Here is a 17,962-nt window from a genome sequence, read left to right as displayed (position 1 = left end):
TCATTTTTAGAGTTTTTTTGTAAAAACGTCTTGGCAGGGGTGGCGCATCTTGGCCAGAGGAAGAACCGATTTTATTTTGTAACTCCTTGCCCGCCATTGACGGTGCTAGGCGTCCATTCTATTTGAAGTAAGAGGGGCGCCAGGGCCTTCTACTGGATTGGACGTCTATCCGGGACCACAGCAAATGACGACCGGACGTTTATGATGTGGCGCTGACAGATTAAAAAAATGCAGAAGGTCCATTTTTTTTCTGGGGGATTAAACCAAAAGATGTCAGGCGACGTGTTTCATGAAGTCAGAAAAACGGCAGTGGAGGCAGGCGTCGTCGGGGCTAAACATCTGCTTTCCTCGTCGCCGTCGGCGACCGCAGCCCGACGGCGTCGGTGAGCGGAAAGCCAGCGACTGGCCGCTTTCCTTTCATTTTCGGGACGCCACATGGGGAAAAGCAAAAAAAAATAGGTTCTTCCGCTCGCGTGCTTGGAAACATATTTTGGAACCACAGCGATTTTATTCAGCTAACTCGGAGGAGCCAATCGAATTCACTTAAGCATCTTCATAGTATTAATAATAATCCGTGACCGGATGATTCGCCGAAAGACGTTTCGCCGACGGACGTTTGAACGGCCGTTCGGCCGAATGAACGTTCGGCGAAACGTCCATTCGGCGACCTGTCCGTCCGTCAAACGTCCGTCGGCGAAACGTCCGTCGGCAAAACGTCCGAGTACCATAATAATCACCCCTAGGTATGAGTGTGAGCGTGAATGGTTGTTTGTCTCGTCGTGCCCTGCGATTGGCCGGCCGCCAATTCAGGGTGTCCCCCAAAATCAGCTGGGATAGGCTCCAGCACCCCTCGCGACCCTAGTGAGGATAAAGCGGTTCATAAAATGAGTGGGTTTCATTGAATCGAAATGCATGAAGCCCAATAAAGACCAAATTTGAAACCCGACGCTGATGTTTTGGGAGAAAAATGTGTCATCTTGAATTATTGATGACACGGTGGAATTTTCTCAATCAAGGTTCCCAAAGGAGACAAAGAGAGGCGTGAACAAACGGGCTGTCGGTTGCCATGGCGATGTCGCGGTGGGAGGCAGGGCGGACTTGGCCAACACCTCCCACCCCCGTACGCGCCGCTCATATCGACCATGATGTCGCACGTGCGGGTGAGCCTTCACCCGTAACCACGGCAACCGAGAGGGAAGGAAAATGGAGGAGCTGCCCCACTGTCTCGTCAGAATTAGGGGGAGGGGGGCAGTGTTTATGTACCTTTTTTTCTGATGCACAATGACGTTAGGATTTTGAAAAATTAAATAAAAATATAATATAATGGATCATTTGTAAAAATACACATTTTAAAGGGATTCGATCTTGATCCTTTTAGATGCATGCCAAAAAAAATGACCCAAAATATTTCAATGAAATATTCTAAAATTTGAATGAAAATTGGCGAATAATATTACAGTGAAATCTTAAATTCCCCTAAATACTCGTACTTGTTTAAGTACTATATCACGAGTTGACTGGCCACTGTTACTGCCCCCTTCAGGTCTGGAGTGGAATGGCAGAGGTCAACTTAGTGCCATAAATGTCTACCATTTTTCTCCATTTGTTCAGACAAAATACCTGACTGAACGTTAGCCCGTGACCTCCGTCTTTTGTTTCCTAAATGATCCAATTAAATACGGCTTGAAAGGGGCACGCGGGCACAACACCCGCACACCAGCTGCTATGTCCAGAACACAAAAGAAGGGGTGTTAGGCATGAGTCCCTTTCCACCCCCACTTGGAAAAACTTTCCCTCACCCACGCACACAATGAATGAGGTAAAAGTCTTGGTAATCTTTTGTCTGTCAGAGCGTTAAAAGGTAGATGGATGGCGACCAAGCGTGCCCCCTCCCCCACCTCATCTGTTACCAATCAGTGTGTGCATGCATGTGTGTGTCTGTGTGTGTGCACGTACAAAACAGATGTGTACTTTTTCTCCTATACTTTGTCAAAAATGGAGCGCAAACCAATTCTTCGGTTGCTAGCACGTCGCCACCGGACCTCGGCCGCCGCTTCCTCCGGCCCGTATCGTCTCGGGCAGAACGTCCGTTCTCCCCGTCTCGACAATAGCGTCGGGGCCGAAGGCTTCCTGCGCCACCGCGCCGCTTCCCGTCTCAGCTTCTAATAACGTCCGACGGCCCCGGCTCCGCCTTCCAGCTTCTCGCTGGGAAACTTCTCGCCCCATGATCAGATAGGAAAGGAAATAGACAATCTCCTAGCGACAAATATTGCGTGAGGTGTAGTACCCCTCACCACCACCCCCAAAAAGGCCCACCTTTGACCCCAACGACGTCAGACATTAAAGTAAAGGGTCCCAATACGATGACATCATGACTCACCTAATAGGTTACACATGATGCTAAAAGTCACTGCAAAAGTCATATCGTGAGTCACTGATATAGTCATGTCATTTAATGATGCAATTTTTGGGTGGAAAAAGGACAAAAACGCCGCCACTATTTTGCACAAAGACATTCTGACTTGCAATAAAAATCTGTGGAATCTTACAGTAGAATAAACTGCTCTCCATTTATTAATCCAAAGACCAGTAAAATGTTCATTTTAGAAATATTTACAACAGCAACGACTAAATTGTTTGCGTCATTTTAACGTGCAACATGACACGAGCCCCAATAGAAAGTTGCACAAACAAGGAAGAAAATGTCTTTAAAAAATCAAGAAAGCTTTTGAACTTTGTAAGCCAACCAACAATAAAAGTGAGCTTGCCAAAAAATCTTGGTAGCAGGACAGAGTGTAAATTTAAAATATTTTGTTTTGCTTTTTAGCCGCGTGACAAAACATTCTTTTCCCCCGTGCCAAAACCAAGAAGCAACTGGAAAATAACCCAAAAAACAACCGCGACCACGCGACCTTTGGCGGGATCGAGCCGTCCGAAATAGTTCAGCGGGGGAAATGAGGGGTGTCGGAAGGAGCTATTAAAAAAAAAGCGCGGGTTCAAAGGGGGAAGTACCCTCACGAGCGAACGGCACAAGCCGGCCATTGTGGCTCGCGGCGGGAGGCGTCGAAACGGGGTTTGGACGAGGCCGTCGGGGAGTCGTGCGCTTGACGCGTTTACGGCCTCCTGTCCGAAACGCCGCTTTCGCCACATGCTACCTTGACTTAGCAATTTACTACTTTCCACTTACAAGCGGACCTTTATTTAAGATTTAAGTCGTGAGCGAGCCGCCTTAAAAATAGTGCGTGGGAACGAATGTATAAAAAAAAAACTAGCTCGGCGCGTTAACGCTAACGAAAGCTATCCGAGCTGTGTCCGATCGTCCCCGAAATAGTTAACATTTTTCATTTTTGCAGGACATTGAAAACCTTTGGCCTAATCTTTTTTTCTCCTGCACTTTCAATTGAAAAGCAGCTTTGATCAAATTGCTAATCTCAGGCAGGTCTGCTTTTCCCACCACGTGATACGAGGCGACCTCCTGGCGTCCCTTTGGCTGCTGTGCGCGACCGGGTCAGCGGCGAAACCACGCCGGAGGTCCTGTCGGACCCGTGACTGCCCCCGCGTCTAATCCCCTCTGAGTCCAGTCTGAACCCAGCAACCTCCACTCGGGTTCATTAAACTTTCTAAAACTGCAATCGCAGGAAACAACCGAGTTGCTAGCTAGCTTAGCTAACCATAAATTCATCAGCTATCGTGTGCTGCCCATCAGTAGAAATGTTTTTTTTTTAAATTTCATTTCCAATCCTATTGATTTATTTGCTGATGCCATTTTTAGACCAGTAAAAACCTTCATTTTCTGCTGGAATTTTCTGACACCGACTGTTAAGCTAGCAGATGAGCTAAAAGTGTCAGCGTTAGCGATAAGGAGACAAGCGCAGGCAGGGGATTAATCAAGCTCATTAGCTTTCTCCGGAAGCTTCCGTCTCCCAAGGTGGAGATGATTCAGCGTTAATTTCAGACTCGGTGGGTGGATTGTCTTTCTCCTACCGAGATGCTGAAGTTTTAGGTAAGCCAAAGCCGCATTTGCTACTAAAGTTTAAGGAACGTTTAGTGCAAAGTGCTAATCGTACTGACTTTTTGATGTACACGTTGGGTCTGTAGCTTTTGAAAAGTTGGAGACTCAAAGTGGGGTAAAGGTTAGGTTAAAACGTGGATAGTAGAAACCCAAGAATTCTGGGATAGTGAGCTTGTTTGGTTAAGTTTGATTAGGTTTTGTTTGCAGTTCTTGCATGATTTATTTTGGTCATTGTCTTTGCTGGGAAATGAATTCGGAATGACATGAAAATGGTGGAAGTTGTGTTTTGTTTCATTCAAGGAGTTGGCGTAATCAAATCTTAAACAAGGGTAATAGTTCTCAAATGAATGTTTTAATCCTGTGGATTGGAGTTAGAGTCTGAAGTCTGAGTCAGGGGTCAAAACAAGGTTTCGGACATGAAAAGGGTTTCAAGCTAGCTTGTTGTTACGTGTCCAGGGACTGGGTTAGGGTTATGGTTAGGGGTTATTGACTTTGCGTCAAAATGTCCAACTTCCAACTCTCTAAAAGAGGCCGAGCTGGACAATTCCGGTCCCTACGATCCCTGGCGTCTTCTATTCAAGGAAGCGTGTCTATTGTTTATGTTCACGTCTTCAGCCAAGCCTTAGGTGCAAAAAGACAAATTGTCGAAAATGAACTCGAGGGCCAAAATGAAAGCTTACAGTAAACGATGACATCACTGCCGCGGCACGATAAGCCGCCACGGGCGATACTATCTGTCCGTAAAAAGACCAGGTCCTCCTCCGTATTTTCTCTCTCAGAAGTGACGGGCGGCTAATCTCGAATATTTATAACCGTTCATTTAAAGTCCGTCTGGTGCCAGAAACGAAGCGACTGTCTGTGCGCTAGCTGCTAACGGGGAGGCTAAAGAAAAGCCTTTGGGGTCACGGTTATGAGAGATGTGCTATATACAGACCAACGTTTTGCTTCGACTATATGCTCACTTTTAGCATTGTGGCGTCTTAGCCAATAAAAACATGGCCAGGATGCGGTAGAGGGAGCAAGGAATCTGTTTTTTTTCCCCTCCCCCCCGACTGGAATGCCACAAGATTTGATTCCTTGGCGCGTTGTAGCGTCAGGCTGCCGTTTAAACGCCAAATCAAGTGTTTGCTCGCAATTACGCCGGCTTACGTTGAGTTACTCTTGGGTATTTTGCCACGGTGAAAGACGACTCTGCTAGCATTGCTTTTAGCGTGCTACGAGCTGAAATCCAATCAAAAAAATGGAAAAGCTAGCACGTCTTGGCGGTCTTATCTTTGTTTTGTTTACATTGGCCGTCCTCGCCGGTCCCACTTAAATAGTTTGCATGGTTTCTCGAAAACATGACATGAAAATACACCTCAAGTGTTTTATTTTTGGCTTCGGAAGACTCGCCGGCCGCTCTTTGCGGGACATCAAAGTGGCGTCCGGCTCTCATTGACTTTTTTCTCTGGTCAAAAGAAGAAATATATACTTTCCGCTCTGACTAAAAGCCACCTCAAACACAAAAAGCGGTCACCGTTGTTAGCGTCTTACATCATGGGCCACTTTGAGTCTAAATGTTGGAAAAAGGACACCGCTGAACCGCAAAGTGTATAAATTCAATGACTGAACATGAAACTGGACTCTATAATCTTCCAGCCAGTTTTATTATTCCACGTCTAAACATTTACATTGATCGCGTCACGCGATACGCGGCAATTGGGGAGTTTTTGCTAGCTAATAACACACACGCTGTTTGCTTTTTACGAAGGAGTGAAGTCAGCATTTTGGCTCGAGTGCATCGTGATGTTTGTTTTTGGTGCCCAGTGATCGGCATTTACGTCACAAATTCAATGCCGAGGTAGTTTTTAACAAATTCAAATAAACATTCGGTGGGTATTTTTGGACTTGAACGCAGTTAAACTGTAGTGGATTAAAGAAGGTCTTGACGTACCACTAAAAGGGTTCCCGTGGCCCTAGACGACAATAATGATGAAGCGGGCGCTCACGCGATGCTAATACGTCAGCTAATTTGCTACCCTTTTCCTGACAAAGGAGCTAAAGTTGATTGTGTGATTAGCCTAACCGGATTACGCGGCGTCACTTTAACCCTGTGGCTGACCTGGGCTCGAACCGCCGGCCCGGGAGTCAAATGGGGGTCAGCGGAGGACGAAGCGGCCATTTGTGGCTCGCTGGTTAACGGGGGAGAGAAAATTGAACTAGGGGACCGTTCAATGAATTGTCTCGTTTGTACCCGGCCTCCGAGGAGCCTCTTGCTAAATCGATTGCGTTGATTAGCATAGCGACGCTTTGTGCGCGTGTCGGACGTTAGCATACTTCGTCCTCAATGAACCCATTGTGATTAGGCAGCTTTTTTGGTTGTAAGGGTTAAAAATACCTATTATATTATTAATAATCCTATTTTTGTTCGTAATTTTAAAAAAAATATTTTTTATTTATTTATTTATTATTGAAAGTATTTTTCATGGGAACTGGGAAATACTTTCAATAATTAAATTAATATTTCTTTATTTAAAATAGAAAAAAAAATAAAGATATATATTTATTTGTTATTGAAAGTATTTCTCATGAACTGGGAAATACTTTCAATAATAAAAAAATATATTTTTATTTTAAAAACAAAATAAAGTTTTTTTTTGTTATTGAAAGTATTTCTCATGAACTGGGAAATACTTCCAATAATAAAAAATAAAAATAATCTTTATTTTTATTAAATACTTTAATTTAGGGTACATAGGGAAATATTTTTAAAAAATTAAATAACAGAATATTTCTCAGGGTTAGCTTTTCCCAACACAATGTTGTGGATTGGATGTTTAGCATTGTCAATGTTAGCAATATTTGAATGTAAATGTTTAAGAAGGACTAATTTTGCATTGATTTTGCACGTTTTTCAGGTCTTAAAAAGGAATTTTGCGGCTAACGCTAACGGCCACGTCTTCGCGTTGGGCTGTGCCATGCGGTTACGTCATTAGTGGCGCAATCACTTCGTAGGCGCTTGTGTAAAAATATATAATGACAGTGCTGGTAAATTGCACGTCCGTTGGTACGCCGGAGTTATGTTTTGAAAGCGGCCGCACTTTGACCTTGTGGTTGGGAGTCAACGGAGAAAATGTTTGACTCTTTCTTCACGGCTGAGCTTTTGCTTTTCTCCACGCCGTCATGTTTAAACGGGGACATATTTCATAGCCGAGTTCAGGGGTAAGATTATGGGCGAATAGTTCATCGGCGTCATCGTTGGTAGACGGACTGACTTCTTACAGCTGCTTATGAAGTTTCTATCTAGAAAATGTGATTTCTGGAGAAATTGCATGGTGATCCTGCGTGGTAAACACTCACGGGTCACTTCCTGTTGATTTTGGGGCATTTCTAGTCACTTCCAGTGGATTTGGGGTCCCTTCCTGTTGATTTTGTACACTCAATAGGAGTGGGAAATGACACAAAATGGAAGGAAGTCCCTGGAAAATCAACATCAAGTGGTCTACTCAAGTATGAATGAATTTCCATGCAATTTCCTCAATATTTTTCTTCTTGTAGTTGGTGAAACTTGTTCTTCTTGTGGCTATTTTTTCCTCTCGGTTGAGAAATGATGGATGCGGGCACACTGCTGTATTTTTTCCCCAAATATAGAAGTACAGTAAATCTCTTTACTGCTCCGTCCCCCCGTTTAACCTCTCATCCCTCTTGAAATTCCACTAATAATTTCCAGCTGCGAACTCCACATGAAAGCGCCGGTCATAATGGGGTGCTGAAAGCAGAAGAGATGCGACGCAGGAAAAACAAAAATAGAGGAGCCGAACGGTGGGAGTCGGTCGGGACTTCTCCGCTTTCGAGGTCTCGAGTTGTCATCGGTCTTGCCAAAAAAAGAAAAACCTTGGCCTTGCTCGGGGTCTTAATTAGGCTCAACTCATCAGCAGGAGAAGAACAAATTGCCACAATAATGTTTTTGCCATCATTCCTCACAAGACCAGGTGGCGCCCAATTGGCTTCCAAAACCAACAGAAGCACTCCAAAGTAGTCCAAAGTCCAAAAATAGTCCACAATGAAAGTCTAAACTTTTGCTCCTCTGCTCTTTCAAAATAAAACAAAAATTGCAGAATTCCACAGTAAGGCAACTGACAATTTCATTTGTTATCGTTCGCATTCCACCTGCTCTCGAATTTAGTATCGGGCCGTGCGTTTTGCGGCCATAAAATGAGGCGCGCAAATAAATCTCCACTTACTTAAAAGGTTAAGCCCAGAGCGTATCGGCGTAAATTGAAGTCGGCGCCTTCATGTGGCGTGCAGATGTTTTGTCCAAACTTTGACTCTGTCCCAACCAGAATTTTTCTGGGCTCACCTGTGAGTTTTCCGTTTTTTTTTCTTCTTCAGGTGTCCGCCACAGATGGCGACCGCGGTTCTTTTGGCGCCATCTCCTACGAGCTGGCGTCCGGCGCCACGTCCGGTCTTTTCACCGTGGACAAGGAGAGCGGGCGGCTGTGCACCGGCGCCGTCATCGACCGCGACGACGGACCCGGCGCGTTCGAGCTGACGGTCACCGCCACGGACGGGGTAGGAGGCGACATTCGGTTGGTCGGGAAACTTGCTCGTCTTAAAACCATTGTTTTTCTCTTAAGGGCGGACTTAGCTCGGCGGTCAGCGTGAGGGTCTTGGTGGTGGACTTAAATGACAACCGGCCCGCCTTCTACCCGCTCCTCTACGCCGTCAGCCTGAGTGCCCACAGCGCCCCCGGGACGTCTGTGGTTAGGGTGATGGCCCACGATCCCGACGCCGGGGAGAATGGCCGGGTCGCGTACCAGCTGGCGTCGGGGGGAGGGTCTTCTTTTTTCACCCTCAACAAGGACACAGGTTAGACTAACCCCAAATCTCCTTCCTTTCAACAGTTCTAGGGAAAATGTACGCCAAATTGGCGGTCTCGGGGCGATGCCGAAGGACCCCTTGCCACTAAGCCTCTATCCTGCAGGTGTGATATCCCTGTCGCGCTCCCTTCACGGCAAAGCCAACTCGGTCATCTCCATGGTGATATCAGCCCAAGATGGCGGCGGTCTAAGCGCTCCGGTGGACGCCAAGGTCAACGTGAGCGTGGTGGGGGGCTCCGTGTCGTCGCCCGTCTTCGAGCAGTCGCAGTACTTCTTCACCGTGTCCGAGGATGTTCTCCGGGGCACGGCGGTGGGAGTGGTCCGCGCCGCTACTAAGACAGGTCGGGAAAGCTCGTCCGGTCTACGTGCGGGTTGTCAAAACTGGCAGACGTTTATGGGATGTCCGCTTTGATCAGGTCTTTCCAAGGATATCTCCTATTCCATCTCCTCCGGAGATCCAGATGGCTACTTCACCGTGGACGGCGCCACGGGAACCATTCGCACTGCCCTCCCCCTGGATCACGAAAGCCGCCCCAGGCTGGAGCTGCAGATTCAGGCACGCTTCGGCACCCCTCCGTCCTTCGGGACCGGGCGAGTCATCGTGTCCGTCTCGGACGTCAACGACAACGCGCCCGTCTTCCTGCCCTCGTCGTCCGAATCCCTCCTCTTGCCCGAGGTCACCAAAATGGGAACCGCGGTCTACCGCGTCCGGGCCTCGGACAAGGACTCGGGTCATAACGGTCTGGTCAGTTTCGATTTGGTGTCTGCCGGGGGGGCCGGCGGTGGTGGCCAGAGGACTTTTGGAGTGGATCGAGCCAGCGGAGAGGTGCGCTTGATCGGGGCTCTGTCCTACGAGAGCGTCCCCCGCTACGACCTCCAAGTGGTGGCCAAAGACGGCGGCGCTCCCCAGCTGAGCTCCACCTTCACGTTGGTGGTCCACATTCAGGCGCAGGACGCGCAGGGTCCTCACTTCGACACTCTGACCTACCGCGTGGAGCTTGCAGAGAACCCACCTCTGGGCACCCGCTTCCTCCAGGTTCGAGCTCTCAACAGAGACGCCTCCGGAAACGGCGGAAGTGCCTCTTCTTCTGACATCTCCTACCGTCTCCGACCCGACGGCGACGCGGCCGGCTTCGGCGTGGCGCCCGATAGCGGTTGGCTGTTTGTACGAAGCTCCCTGGACCGCGAAGTCAAGGACATGTACCTGCTGACCGTGGTCGCCACCTCCGGCCTGGGCGGGACGGGAAGGACGGGCAGCGCCACCGTCAGGGTGACGTTGACGGACGAGAACGACAACTCCCCTAAGCTCACCCGGGACAGGGTCTTCCTGGCGGTCCGGGAGAACATGCTAGCGGGGACGGGCTTCGGAAGGGTTTCCGCGACGGACCGAGACGCGGGACCGAACGCCCGACTTTCCTACAGGCTGCTGCACGCCGACGCACACTTTCAGATCAACTCGCAGACGGGTAAAGACCGACGCCAAAGCGGTTTGTCTTAGGGCCCGTCGAGTTTAAGGACTCACATCCGGGCTGTTGGCTCTCCAGGAGAAATCAGCACTCGGCAGGCCCTGGACCGAGAGCGGCAGTCCAGCTTCCAGTTGGCGGTGGTGGTGCAGGACGCCGGCACGCCTCCTCGCAGCGCCACCGGCACCGCTCACGTCAGCGTTCTGGACGAAAACGACCACGCTCCCAGATTCACCCACATCCGACCCGACCGGGAGCTGATCTTTCAGGTAGCCGTTGCCGGAAAACATTTGAAAACCGATCTTTGGAGGACTACAGTAACGATTTTCCATCGTAGGTCGACGAGGGGCTTTCTTCTGGGGTTGTCTTGGGGCTCGTGTCCGCCAAGGATCCGGACGAGGGAGAAAACGGCACCGTCTACTACTCTTTAGAAGGCAAGACTTAGCATTTAGTGACATTCAACATGCAGCCTTGAATTTTTTGGGAGGTCCGAGTCAAATTTATTGCTAGGATTTGCTCGTATAAAAATGGTGAAATCACTCAGACTTGAAATACCTGGTGTGATAAGTGGGACCTGTTTTCGTTGGACCTTGTGGACTAGAAAGCGTGCTAATTTATTGTGTAGAGTAACAGGGAATAGGATGGTTGGTTTGATAGGCCGTATTTTATGTTGTTAAGTGAAGTGGAAATTGTTTGGGATTTGCCGACTTCAATTTTTGGAGACGCAAAACGGCATTTTTTGAACATAGCCGGTCTGAAAGCAGCATCGTGCCATGACTCACTGGACGCAAGTTAATTAATACTTTTCCCCGCAGGCTCCAGAGCGGAGCGCTTCTCCCTGAACGCCGCCACCGGGGAGCTCCGAACCGCCGCCCCGCTAAGGTGGGAGGAACGCGCCGAGTACGCCCTGACCGTGACCGCCGCCGACCACGGAACGCCGAGCCTCAGCTCCGCCTGCCAGCTGCGGATACAAGTAATCACGCTTTCTCGGCAAATACGGACCTGATGGCGTGGGCTAAAAAAAAAGTTGTCTTTTTATAGTCATTTCCTCATTGTGGCCTGTCAAAAGAATTGGAAAACCAGGAAATGATTCCAATCTCTGCGATCGGGTTATTTCCTGCCCCCAAGGTTAGCCAAGTAACCAGAACCTGGGCCGAGGAAGCCCATTTGTTGTCGTGAACTCGGGTCAATCCCTTCAGATCAGCTCTGATATCTTTAAGGATATCTGGGAAACGCTTACCTCAGAGTCAAACGCTCCCAGATGACGTGACGAGGGCCGCGATAGGTGCCGTAACCACCTGGCAAATTCAAAATAAACAGAGGGACGAGAAATATTCCACTGGGAAAAATTAGTCACTGCCCCGCTCGGTCCCACATGTCAGTTATTCATGATAACCCTTGTTTTAATTATGACTAACAACGACAAAAAACCCTACCAGAATTATATATAATCATGCCGGGATGAATTTAGTGGAGGATTTGCATGTCATCTTCACGCTGTTTGATTGTAGGGGTAATTACCATAGTTTTGGAAGTAGCGTAGTTTTTGCAGTCCCTCCAGATCTTCTGGAATGGACCAGATGATGACGTGGTGATTGGACCAGGTAGGTCTGATGCCATTTTTTTGTCCCCCTCCCTTGATCTGTAGGTTTTGAACTCCGCCAAGTCCTCCCCGAAGCCCAACGTGCTGTCCATGACCCTGAATGTGGTGGAAGGTGCTCTTCCGGGCTCCGTGGTGGGCTCGGTGCACCAGCCCGAATGGGCCGTCCCAGACGGTCAGGTCACGTACCTGGTGGTGGACGGCACGGACCGAGACGGGACCTTCATGGTGGAGCGCTCCAAGGGAGACGTCTACCTGGTGCAGGAGCTGGACTACGAGAAGGGTTCGGAGTACACGCTGCACGTGGAGGTGTCGGACTTCTCTGGGGTCTTTCCCAGAAGCCACCTGGTGAAACTGAGCATCCAGGTGCAGGACAGCAATGACCATTCGCCGCAGTTTACGGAAGATCCCGTCACCATCGTCATTCCCGAGAACCTGCAGCCGGGAGCTTCTATATATACCTTCCGAGCTTTGGATAAGGTAGAGCGGCAGGTTCTTTTTCTGACGCCACTTTTAGCGGTAGTTTTGGGTCTTCTGGGTCTGGGTTTTTGGCTCTTAATTGAAGCTTCGGCAATTGTTCCGTGGCTGAAAGTGAAATGCTTGGTCTTCGCGCAGGACGGCAGTGGTCCCAACAGTGAAGTGCGTTACTCCGTGGACAACCACTGGCCAGAGAAAGCCCGCCTCCTCAAATTGGATCCAGTCAGTGGCGTCCTCAGCTTGGAGGAGTCGCCAGACCGAGAGACCGTTCCGTCACTTCACCTGGTGATCCGGGCCACCGACCAAGCCATGGAACCCTCGCAGAGGCGTTGGGCTTCGGTCACGGCGAGGGTGTTCATCACCGACAGAAACGACAACGCGCCCGTCTTTTGCTCGCCGGCCGCCGTCAGCGTTACGGAAGATCAGCCCGTTGGGTACGTCGGTTCCTACTCTTTTCATCTCGGAGATTGAGCCCGATTCAACTGTTCTTTTTATTGACGGGCAGCTTCGTGATTTTGCACGCGATGGCCCGGGACGCGGACGAGGGGGAAAACGGCCGGGTGTCGTACAGGATCCGATCGGGGAACGGCGCCGGTCGCTTCAGTCTGAACCCAATCACCGGTAAGAAGACCTGCTCCCACCAAGTGTGGGGTCCGCAGATCGACACACTGTTCCATGTGGCTGGGCTTTATGAACTTCCACGCTAGATCATTTTTCTTGGAGTAATATTTCACCTCGGTGGCGTCTGAGGTCGGGGTCAGGTACTCACTTGATGGGACTTCCAGATGGACTAAAAGTCTTCTGGGTGTGAATTGTATTAGCCTGTGGTTTGTTTTCTCAGATGGTATTAAGCTTTAATACTAGATAGATTACTCATGAACTGTTACCTTCATGATGGCTACAAAAATAACTCGGAGAGTAAAAATAAAAACCAAACAAAATGTAATAATCCCCAATTTCCCTTGGCAGGCTCTCTGTCCATCCTGAAAACTTTGGACCGAGAAGAGCAGGAGGTTTTCAACTTGACGCTGATGGCGGAGGATGGCGGGAAGCCTCCCCTCTCCACCTCCCAGCTTCTCCAGGTCCAGGTGATGGACGTCAACGACGAGGCCCCGGTCTTTCAGAAGACAGAGTTCCAGACTCGGGTTCTGGAGAACCAGGGGCCCGGGACCACCGTGTTGACCGTAGCGGCCGTGGACAGAGATCAAGGTTGGCTTCTCGCCAAGTTACCGCCAAAGGAGTCGAAAAGCCTCTTCATTGGCACGTGATCCCTCGCAGGCACCAATGGGCACATTACTTTTGGGGGGGTGACGGAGGAAGGTTTTGTCATCAACCCGTCGACCGGCGTCATCACGACCACCAAGGAGCTGGACAAAGAACTCAGGGATCACTACGTTCTCACCGGTACTGAAACCGATGTGTTTTTGTTTATGGAAACGGCAAAGTCTAAGACCTAACGTGATGTTTTGGAGAAAGCCAATTTATTGTATATAACCACGCCTCTCTCCAGTGTACGCCCAGGACGGAGGTCTGCCCCCCAATTTTGCCAAGGCCACGGTGCGGGTCGAGATCGAGGACGTGAATGACAACGCCCCGGTCTTTGCCCAGCCGTGGTACGGACTAGAAGTGCCCGAAAACCAGTCCCCTGTGGAGCTGTGGTTCCTCAGGGCCACGGACCCAGACTCAGGTGCCGGCGGGGAGCTGGAGTACAGGATTACCGGTGAGAGATTTTCCACCAGTCGTCCTCGCCAACTATTTCATTAGTTCACTGGCACCGAACGCATGTTACTCACTTTTGGCGGGGCCTGTCCGCAGATAAAAACAGATCTACGAGTTTGACACAAGACTGGCTCTACATGTAAGACTTTAAAAATAGTGCTAGACCTCTCGTTTTTTTTTGACGACAGCCGGAGACCCGGACGGAGATTTCCATCTACACGCCAGTACGGGAGCCTTGTCCACCCAGCGAGGACTGGACAGGGAGACCAAGGCCGAGTACACCCTGGAGGTGACGGCCACGGACAAAGGAAGCCCGCCTCTCAGCACGGCGGTCACGGTTCACGTCCGGGTGTTGGACGTCAATGATAACGGCCCTGTTTTCGGCAAGGCCGCATACGGTGCCGAGGTTTCGGAGGATGCTAAGGAGGGATCCAGAGTCCTGACGGTAGAAAGTTATTTTGTCTCTGATGTTATTTTAGTTTTGAGTATCTGACAGTCTTCGGATGTGTTCTCAGGTTTCCGCCACGGACGCCGACGTGGATGCTAACGGGAAAGTTCTGTACTTCCTCAGCCAGGAGGCTCACGGCGCGTTCGCGGTGGACGAACGCACCGGCCACATCAGTACGTCGGCTCCTCTGGATCGCGAAAAGCAAGCGTCCTACAGCTTCCTAGTATTTGCCAGCGACCTGTCCCCGGCATTGCCCAGGAATTCTTCAGCACAAGTAAGCAGAGAATTATATTGGCCCAACGAACACAAAGCTAGTTTTGTCTATCGTTGGACAGTGTCACCTACCTCTCAAGATAATCTGAAAATGTCACTGATATTTTTCGGACACGTGCAGCTAACAAACTATTAACTTAGTCATTTCATGTCACTGTTGACGTTTCCAGGCGCACAATGATTTTATTGACCCTATTTCCAGGTGACCATTACCATCATGGACATCAATGACAACGCCCCCGTCTTCATCCAAGACCCGCTGGTCATTGAGGTGTCCGGCAAGAGGTCTCAGCGGGTTCTGGCGACCATGAAAGCCGAGGACAAGGACTTTGGGGCCAACGGCTCCGTGTTTTATCGTTTCGCCGCCCCCGTGAAGGGTTTCGGCATTAACTCTCTGACCGGGGAAATCCAAGCCACGGAGCCCGTGGACTCCTTGTCCCAGGCTCAACGGACCCTCATTGTGGAGGCCATGGACCAGGGCACACCGGCCCAATCCTCGCAGGGGGTGGTGGTCATCTACGTGAAAGAGGTGGAGTACAACGGCATTCGCTTCTCCAGGAACGCCCGGGACGTCAGCGTGCAGGAAAACGCGGCTAAAGGTCCGACATTGTTTTCGGTAACAGTGAACCAGACAAAGATTGTTCATTGTCATCCTGTTTCCTTTGATTAGGCACAGCTGTGGCTCAGGCTCAGGCCCAGTATCCAGATGGAAACCGCGAGGGGATCAGCTACAGCATCTTTAGCGGCAACCGACACCAAGCCTTCAGAATCAGCTCCTCCACAGGTTGACCGCCTCAGTCACCCTCTGACCAGACGTCAACTCTCCTTCCCAACTCCCAAAGTACGCTAACTCGCTAATGTGCTCGCTAGGAGAAATCTGGGTGCAGAGCTCGAAAATTCTGGACTTTGAGGACACGCCCAGGCTGCGGCTGGTGGTCAAAGCTGAAACCACGTCTTCCGCCTCCTTCACTGGCATCAACTTGATGCTCCAGGATGTCAACGACAACCTGCCTCGCTTCCAGCTGCAAAACTACGTGGCTTACATGAGGGAGGCCCGGGGATACGAAACACCGATCATACAGGTACCGTGAAATCTAGACGACTTGCTCCCGGGAGATTTAAAGCAGGCAAAATGTGTTCCTAGGTCATGGCAGAGGACGTGGACCAGGGCCAGAACGGTCAAGTGACTTACTCCATTCAGTCGTCGGGCATGAGCGGCTTGTTCAAGATCGATCCCTTGACCGGGAGCGTTACCACCACGGCCATCATGGACCGTGAGATCTTTACCCAAACCAAGTAAGTAAAAAGTATATGTATGCTCTTGTGTAGCATACGTAGCATCCTTGTTGATTACTCTTGTCGTTGGCCAGGCTCGTGATAACAGCGACTGATAGGGGAAGTCCAAAACTGGCAGGTTCGGCAACTTTGACCGTGATCATCGTAGACCAGAATGACAACAGTCCCACCATTCCCCTCCCTCCAGAAATTCGCATCTCAGAGAGTATGTATCAAATCTGTTTTAATATAGCGTAGACATATACTTTGGACATGAACTTGTGATTTTGGGGTGGAGGATCATTGCTTGGTCCAAGTTAGACTTGCAAGTGCGAGGTGGAGGCAGCTGAGAAAACAAGACTAAGCAGGATTTAATTTCATTAGAAAGAATTTTTTTAGTGGGTTTAGGTCTAAAATATGGTCTGCTTTCGTCTTAAAGCTAATCGCTGTAGTATTTCATTGCACCTTTAAGTCAAGATATTATTCTCCCGTGTGTTATATTTGTGCAAATCAACTGACCATGACTTCATGCCCGCCAGACACATTGATAGGCACCGAGATCACTCTGGTGACGGGTAACGATGTGGACTCTGGTCCTGCCCTGGCCTACTCCTTGCACATGGACCCAAGCGCCTCGGGCAAATTTGGGATACACCGCTATACGGGAGGCATTTCCCTCACTGCCCCGCTGGACTTTGAGGAGAAGACTTGGTACACGCTGACCGTCAGAGCCACGGACAGCCAACACTACACGGAGGCCAACGTCACCATCCTGGTAGAAGACGTCAATGACAACGCGCCGGCTTTCACCCAGGACCTCTATCAGGTTGGACGGCCCGGCCGTGGTGCTGAGATGGCGCCAAAGAAATAGCCGCACTATTGGCCGAGTGCCGAGGTGATGCATTTTTTATGTCTATTTCGATCCCAGGTCAACCTACCCGAGCACGCGCCCTCCGGGAGCGCGGTCGTCACGGTAACGGCGACCGACGGGGACTCCGGAGAGAACGGAAGGATCGCCTACAGCGTGATGTCGTCCACTCAGGAGGGCTTCTACATTGATCCCCATAATGGTTGGCGAGCAGCTTCATTGTTAAATAGAATATCAGACCATTGGGCTTTCCTGACATTTTTGGGGGGGTCTCCAGGGACACTGTTTATCAACCACAGAGCAGAGTTTGATCCGGAACGCCCTTCCGTCAACGTGGTGGTCGAAGCTCGCGACGGGGGTTCACCGCCGCGTACCGCTCTCGCCACCGTCCAGGTTCAAATCGCCGACGTGAACGACAATGCGCCCATTTTCCATCAATCCGAGTACAGGTCAGTTTGGATGTTTTCTCCCAAAATAGAAGAAAAAGTCAAAGATTGAACCCCTTCGAACCCACATCGTTTTTTCCTGTTTTGGTCTATCAGGACGATGGTTTCCGAGGACACTGTCCCGGGGGTGACGGTCTTGACATTTGAAGCCTTCGACAGCGACCTCTCACGGGAAAACTGCGGCTTTAACTTTGCCATCGCCAACGGCGACGAGGGCAACGCCTTCCAGATGGAGAACAGCGTTCGCTTCCTGGAGGGCCGCGGCTTCCAAACCGTGGGAACCCTGCTCTTAGCGGACTCTCTGGATTTTGAAGTCAAGCCCCTTTACAACCTTACGGTGGTGGTGTCCGACCGGGGCGTCCCCCGGCGGAGCTCCAGCGTGGCGGCCCTGATTACAATCGCCGATGTGAACGACAACGCGCCGGTTTTCGGCAGGGCGGAATACACAGTGGCGTTGAGCGAGGGAGCCGGCGCCGGGACCGAGATCATTCGATTGACCGCCACGGGTAACAAAAGAATTTC

The 17,962-nt window shown here is 50.1% G+C and overlaps 1 protein-coding gene across 5 annotated transcripts in view; it reads left to right on the top strand.

The window, feature by feature from the left end:
* Positions 1-17,962, top strand: part of LOC144068219 (protocadherin-16-like) — a 29,893-nt gene that overhangs the window by 8,913 nt on the left and 3,018 nt on the right. For all 5 annotated transcript variants that reach the window (XM_077592549.1, XM_077592554.1, XM_077592550.1 and 2 more), the window contains 24 exons: positions 8,384-8,563; positions 8,629-8,860; positions 8,976-9,212; positions 9,288-10,337; positions 10,416-10,603; positions 10,672-10,768; positions 11,150-11,307; positions 11,983-12,414; positions 12,550-12,845; positions 12,917-13,032; positions 13,381-13,620; positions 13,690-13,815; positions 13,922-14,131; positions 14,319-14,575; positions 14,646-14,852; positions 15,054-15,450; positions 15,522-15,635; positions 15,722-15,933; positions 15,996-16,147; positions 16,222-16,352; positions 16,666-16,952; positions 17,055-17,196; positions 17,272-17,443; positions 17,537-17,946. In XM_077592549.1, the coding sequence (XP_077448675.1) occupies positions 8,384-8,563; positions 8,629-8,860; positions 8,976-9,212; positions 9,288-10,337; positions 10,416-10,603; positions 10,672-10,768; positions 11,150-11,307; positions 11,983-12,414; positions 12,550-12,845; positions 12,917-13,032; positions 13,381-13,620; positions 13,690-13,815; positions 13,922-14,131; positions 14,319-14,575; positions 14,646-14,852; positions 15,054-15,450; positions 15,522-15,635; positions 15,722-15,933; positions 15,996-16,147; positions 16,222-16,352; positions 16,666-16,952; positions 17,055-17,196; positions 17,272-17,443; positions 17,537-17,946 (6,043 nt within the window). The remainder of the gene's footprint in view (positions 1-8,383; positions 8,564-8,628; positions 8,861-8,975; positions 9,213-9,287; positions 10,338-10,415; positions 10,604-10,671; positions 10,769-11,149; positions 11,308-11,982; positions 12,415-12,549; positions 12,846-12,916; positions 13,033-13,380; positions 13,621-13,689; positions 13,816-13,921; positions 14,132-14,318; positions 14,576-14,645; positions 14,853-15,053; positions 15,451-15,521; positions 15,636-15,721; positions 15,934-15,995; positions 16,148-16,221; positions 16,353-16,665; positions 16,953-17,054; positions 17,197-17,271; positions 17,444-17,536; positions 17,947-17,962) is intronic.

The sequence above is a fragment of the Stigmatopora argus genome, chromosome 22, assembly GCF_051989625.1.
Source record: "Stigmatopora argus isolate UIUO_Sarg chromosome 22, RoL_Sarg_1.0, whole genome shotgun sequence".
In the NCBI taxonomy this organism is placed as follows: Eukaryota; Metazoa; Chordata; class Actinopteri; order Syngnathiformes; family Syngnathidae; genus Stigmatopora; species Stigmatopora argus.
Note: the sequence above shows the minus strand (reverse complement) of the source record. Positions and strands in the feature narration are given on the sequence as shown.